Here is a 5,095-nt window from a genome sequence, read left to right as displayed (position 1 = left end):
CCTTTGCAAATACAGATTTATTCTTCACTATTAATTCATCAATCACTTTTTGTTGATCAAAGTCTAGATGATTTATATAAGTAATGAAGTTTTTTTTTGTAAAATTTTCATTGAAGTTTATTAAATTATTAGATTGGGTTTGATTAGTAACTATTTCATTTATTTGTGTTGGAGCTTTCTGACTGATTTCTAAGTTTTCATCTTGAATTAAGCTAAATTTTTGTATGCAATCAAGTCCAATTAAAAAATCGTAATCAAAATTTTCTTTGTCTATTACAAAGACATCCATATTTTTTTCAATGTTAAAAATAGTTACATCCAGTGATATCATACCAATTGCCTTTTTAACGCCATTAATTGTTTTTAAGTTAGTATTGTTCGAATAACCTGTTTTTTCATTGTTTATCTTCAATAACCTTGAGTTTATCAATGACACATTAGAGCCCGAGTCATAGATTCCAAATACTTCAACATTTTTATTTAACACTAACTTTACTTTAATTAATGGCGGCACTATTAGTTTTTTTGGTTCTCACATTGCAGTTCGCATTCTAATTCTGAATTATTAATGTGCTTTATTTTCCTCTTATCATTTTCATTATTATTATTCTTTGTTCTGAACCAACATAAATCTTTTGAGTGATAGCGCACACCTTTATTTAATTTTTCACAAAGGCTACATTTTTCTTTCAACGGCTTAGTATCATCTTTCTTTCTCATATACTTTTTCTTCGAAACTAAATGTTCTAATTTGCCAAGTTCATTAAACAAGTCTTTTGTTTCTATAATCTCATCCTTGTTGATTCTATCTGTTATATAATCTGGTAAACCGGCAGCAATTATATCGGTTAAAGTCCCCTGATCAATTGTTTTTCTTACTTCAAGTAAAAGTCTTTCTTTTTTAACCGCATATTCTAATAATGATCCTGATTGATACTTGAAAGATAAAGCATACCTGCTAGCAGTCCAACCTTTATCACCATAGGTTTGCAGAAAGTTTGATTTCCAATCTAACCACTCTGATTGTAAACTAAGCTTTATCATCATGGACGAATACCAATCTGTACATGATTTGTCCAAAAATAATCTGAAGATTTCAATTTTTTCTTCGTCCTTAGTAATGTCAAACCTTGCACATTCTGTTTCAAATACTTCCATCCAGTGACATGCACTTATATTTTTTCCATTAAATTTTTCAAGTACAAACCTGTCAGCTAACTTTTTCATGCTTTGTTTTTCGTTTTTCTGTTGATTTTCAACTAATTTTGCCAAAATTTTCACTATAGGGTCTTCTGAACTCCTGTTATTGGCAATAGACACTTGTTCTTTGGTAATTTCCTCTAGAAATTGGTCCTGAAAAATCATGTTTTTATCCTCATCCACATATGTTTGTGAAATATCTTCTGTCATTTTTATCCATACACTTCTGGTTTGGTGTCTTTTTTTTAATGTATTTTTTACTATAGCATAAGCCTTAGAGGTGTAGATAGGTTTGTGGAGTGATGCTGCTTGACATTCTTCAGGAATCAGGAAAACTTTGTCATCTTGTGTAACAATTGAGGTTTTGGCAATAAGATTAGACTTTCCGTCTGTTGTTGGTTTTGATTGAAATGTAAACATCAACTTTTCCATATTGTGACAAGAAATGTCGTTTTATAATGATAATTTCCTTGTGATTTAAATGACAGTCAATTAAAACACAATTGAGTTTCTCTGTAATGAAAGAAGAGGTTTATTTTGTTAATCTCACAAGAGTTACATACAGAAAAGCATTCAGTAACAAAACATTACCTGTAATGAAAGAAACGACATTTAATGTTATTAATTTTAGGTCAATTTCTTAATCACAATCACGATAAATTAGATTATATAGATTATTTTTACTATGTCACCATAGATTACGAAATATCGAGTCGACTGTGTAGGTACTGTGGCGCACATCCAGCCAGTGACAGTTCACGACACACTTAAAGAAAATTATATTTTTCTTTACATGCATATTTTGTGACTTATTTCGATCAGAACCTTGATTTAAATAGCGATTACAACATTTTAGCCCGAATTCTACCATAGAGCCTAAAAAATTACCTTTTAAAGTCCGAACCCAAGTCTCAAATTGGCACTAGTTCGAATAATGATTTTTCCAGAAATGCAATTGAATGCATATTTTGTGACTTATTTCGATTAGAACCATGATTCTTATAGCGATTACAAAATTTCAGCCCATTTTGTACCATAGAGCCTGAAAAATTGCCAATTAAAGTCCGAACCCAAGTCTCAAATTGCTGCTCAGTAGAATAAAGATTTTTCCAGAAAGGCATTAAATGCATATTTTGTGAATGATTTCGATTCGGACCATGATTCTTATTCGCGATTACAAAATTTCAACCCGTTTGGTACCATAGAGCCTGAAAAAATGACTTTAAATGTCCGAACCCTAGTTTCAAATTGGCGCACAGTAGATTATGATTTTTTAAGAAATACAATTGAATGCATATTTTGTGACTTATTTCATTCAGAACCATGATTCTTATAGTGATTACAAAATTTCAGCCCGTTTTGTACCATAGAGCCTTAAAAATGCCTTTTAAGTGAGAACCCATTTCTCAAATTAGCGCTAGGTAGAATAATGATCTTTCCAGAAATGCAATTAAATGCATATTTCTCACTTATTTCGATCAGAACCGCGATTATTATAGCGAAAACGAAATTTCAGCCCTTTTGGTACCATAGAGTCTGAAAAAATGCCATTTAAAGTCCGAATAAAGGAATCAAATCAGCACTCAGTAGATTAAGGATTTTTCCAGAAATGCAATTAAATGCATGTTTTGTGACTTATTTCGATTTGGAAAACGATTCTTATCGCGATTACAAAATTTTAGCCCGTTTGGTACAATAGAGACTGAAAAAATGCCTTTTTAAGTCCGAACCCAAGTCTCAAATTGGCACTTGTTGGAATAATGATTTTTCCAGAAATAAAATTAAATGCATATTTTGTGACTTATTTCGATCAGAACCATGATTCTTATCGCGTTTATAAAATTTCAGACCGTTTGTTACCCTAGATCCTAAAAATTGCCTTAAAAAGTGCGAACCCAAGTCTCCAATAAGCGCTCAGTAGGATATTGATTTTTCCAGAAATGCAATAAAATGCATGTTTGTGACTGATTTCGATTGGGATCATTATTCTATTCGCGATTTCAAAATGTAAGCCCGTTTGGTACAATAGAGCCTGAAAAAATGCCTTTTAAAGTCCGAACCCAAATCTCAAATTGTCGCTCAGTAGAATAATGATTTTTCCAGAAATTCAATTAAATGCATATTTTGTGACTTATTTCGATCATATCCATCATTCGCGATTTCAAAATTTTAGACCGTTTTGTACCATAGAGCCTGAAAAAATGCGTTTTAAAGTCCGAAACCAAGTCTCCAATAAGCGCTCTGTAGAATATTGATTTTTCCAGAAATGCAATTAAATGCATGTTTTGCGACTGATTTCGACTGGGATCATGATTCTTTTCGCGATAACAAAAATCCGCCCGTTTGGTACCATAGAGCCTGAAAAAATTCCTTCTAAACTCCGAACCCAAGTCTCAAATAAGCGCTAGGTAGATTAATGATTTTTCCAGAAATGCAATTAAATGTATATTTTGTGAATGATTTCGATTAGGACAATGATTCTTATCGCGTTAACAAAATTTCAGACCGTTTTATACCATAGAGCCTGAAAAAATGCCTTGTTAAGTCCGAACCCAAGTCTCCAATAAGCGCTCAGTAGAATATCGATTTTTCCAGAAATGCAATAAAATGCATGTTTTGTGACTGATTTCGACTGGGATCATGATTCTTTTCGCGATAACAAAAATCCACCCGTTTGGTACCATAGAGCGATTTCAAAATTTCAGCCCGTTTTATACCACAGAGCCTGAAAAAATGCCTTTTAAAGTCCGAACCCAAGTCTCCAGTTAGCGCTCAGTAGACAAATGATTTTTCCAGAAATGCAATTAAATGCATATTTTGTGACTGATTTCGATTAGGATTATGATTCTTATCGCGTTAATAAAATTTCAGACCGTTTGTTACCCTAGATCCTAAAAATTGCCTTAAAAAGTACGAACCCAACGGTCTTTAATTTTGTAATCGCGTTAAGAATCATGGTCCGAATCGAAATCAGTCACAAAACATGCATTTAATTGCATTTCTGGAAAAATAAATATTCTACTGAGCGCTTATTTGAGACTTGGGTTCGGAGTTTAGAAGGCATTTTTTCAGGCTCTATGGTACAAAACGCGCTGAAATTTTGTTATCGCTATAATAATTGCGGTTCTGATAGAAATAAGTGAAAAATATGCAATTAATTGCATTTCTGGAAAGATCATTATTCTACCTAGCGCTAATTTGAGTAATGGGTTCTCACTAAAAAGGCATTTTTAAGGCTCTATGGTACAAAACGGGCTAAAATTTTGTAATCACTATAAGTATCATGGTTCTGAACGAAATAAGTCACAAAATATGCATTTAATTGCATATCTGGAAAAATCATGAATCTACTGAGCGCTGATTTGAGACTTGGGTTCGGACTTTAAAAGGCATTTTTTTAGGCTCTATGGTAAAAAACGGGCTGAAATTTTGTAATCGCTTTTTAAATCATGGTTCTGATCGAAATAAGTCACAAAATATGCATTTTATTGCATTTCTGGAAAAATCATTATTCTACTGATCGCCAATTTGAGACTTGGGTCCGGACTTAAAAAGGCGATTTTTCAGGCTCTATGGTACCAAACGGGCGGATTTTTGTAATCGCGAAAAGAATCATGATCCCAGTCGAAATCAGTCGCAAAACATGCATTTAATTGCATTTCTGGAAAAATCAATATTCTACTGAGCGCTTATTGGAGACTTGGGTTCGGACTTTAAAACGCATTTTTTCAGGCTCTATGGTACAAAACGGGCTAAAATTTTGAAATCGCGAATGATGAATCTGATCGAAATAAGTCACAAAATATGCATTTAATTGAATTTCTGGAAAAATCATTATTCTACTGAGCGACAATTTGAGATTTGGGTTCGGACTTTAAAAGGCATTTTTTCAGTC

The 5,095-nt window shown here is 32.7% G+C and overlaps 1 protein-coding gene across 1 annotated transcript; it reads right to left on the bottom strand.

The window, feature by feature from the left end:
• Nucleotides 1-225: 225 nt before the first annotated feature.
• On the bottom strand, nt 226-1,632 carry LOC149417690 (uncharacterized). Its single transcript, XM_089640129.1, has one exon. The coding sequence runs from the start codon at nt 1,630-1,632 to the stop codon at nt 517-519; it is 1,116 nt and encodes a 371-aa protein (XP_089496255.1). The 3' UTR covers nt 226-516.
• Between the last annotated feature and the right edge of the window lie 3,463 nt (nt 1,633-5,095).

Source organism: Hesperophylax consimilis, chromosome 15, assembly GCF_061612785.1.
Source record: "Hesperophylax consimilis isolate HC1 chromosome 15, BYU_Hcon_1.0, whole genome shotgun sequence".
NCBI classification, from domain to species: Eukaryota; Metazoa; Arthropoda; class Insecta; order Trichoptera; family Limnephilidae; genus Hesperophylax; species Hesperophylax consimilis.
Note: the sequence above shows the minus strand (reverse complement) of the source record. Positions and strands in the feature narration are given on the sequence as shown.

What these genes read in the sequence shown, in the direction of transcription:
- LOC149417690 (XM_089640129.1), bottom strand. Translation starts at nt 1,632, where the DNA reads ATGGAAAAGTTGATGTTTACATTTCAATCAAAACCAACAACAGACGGA.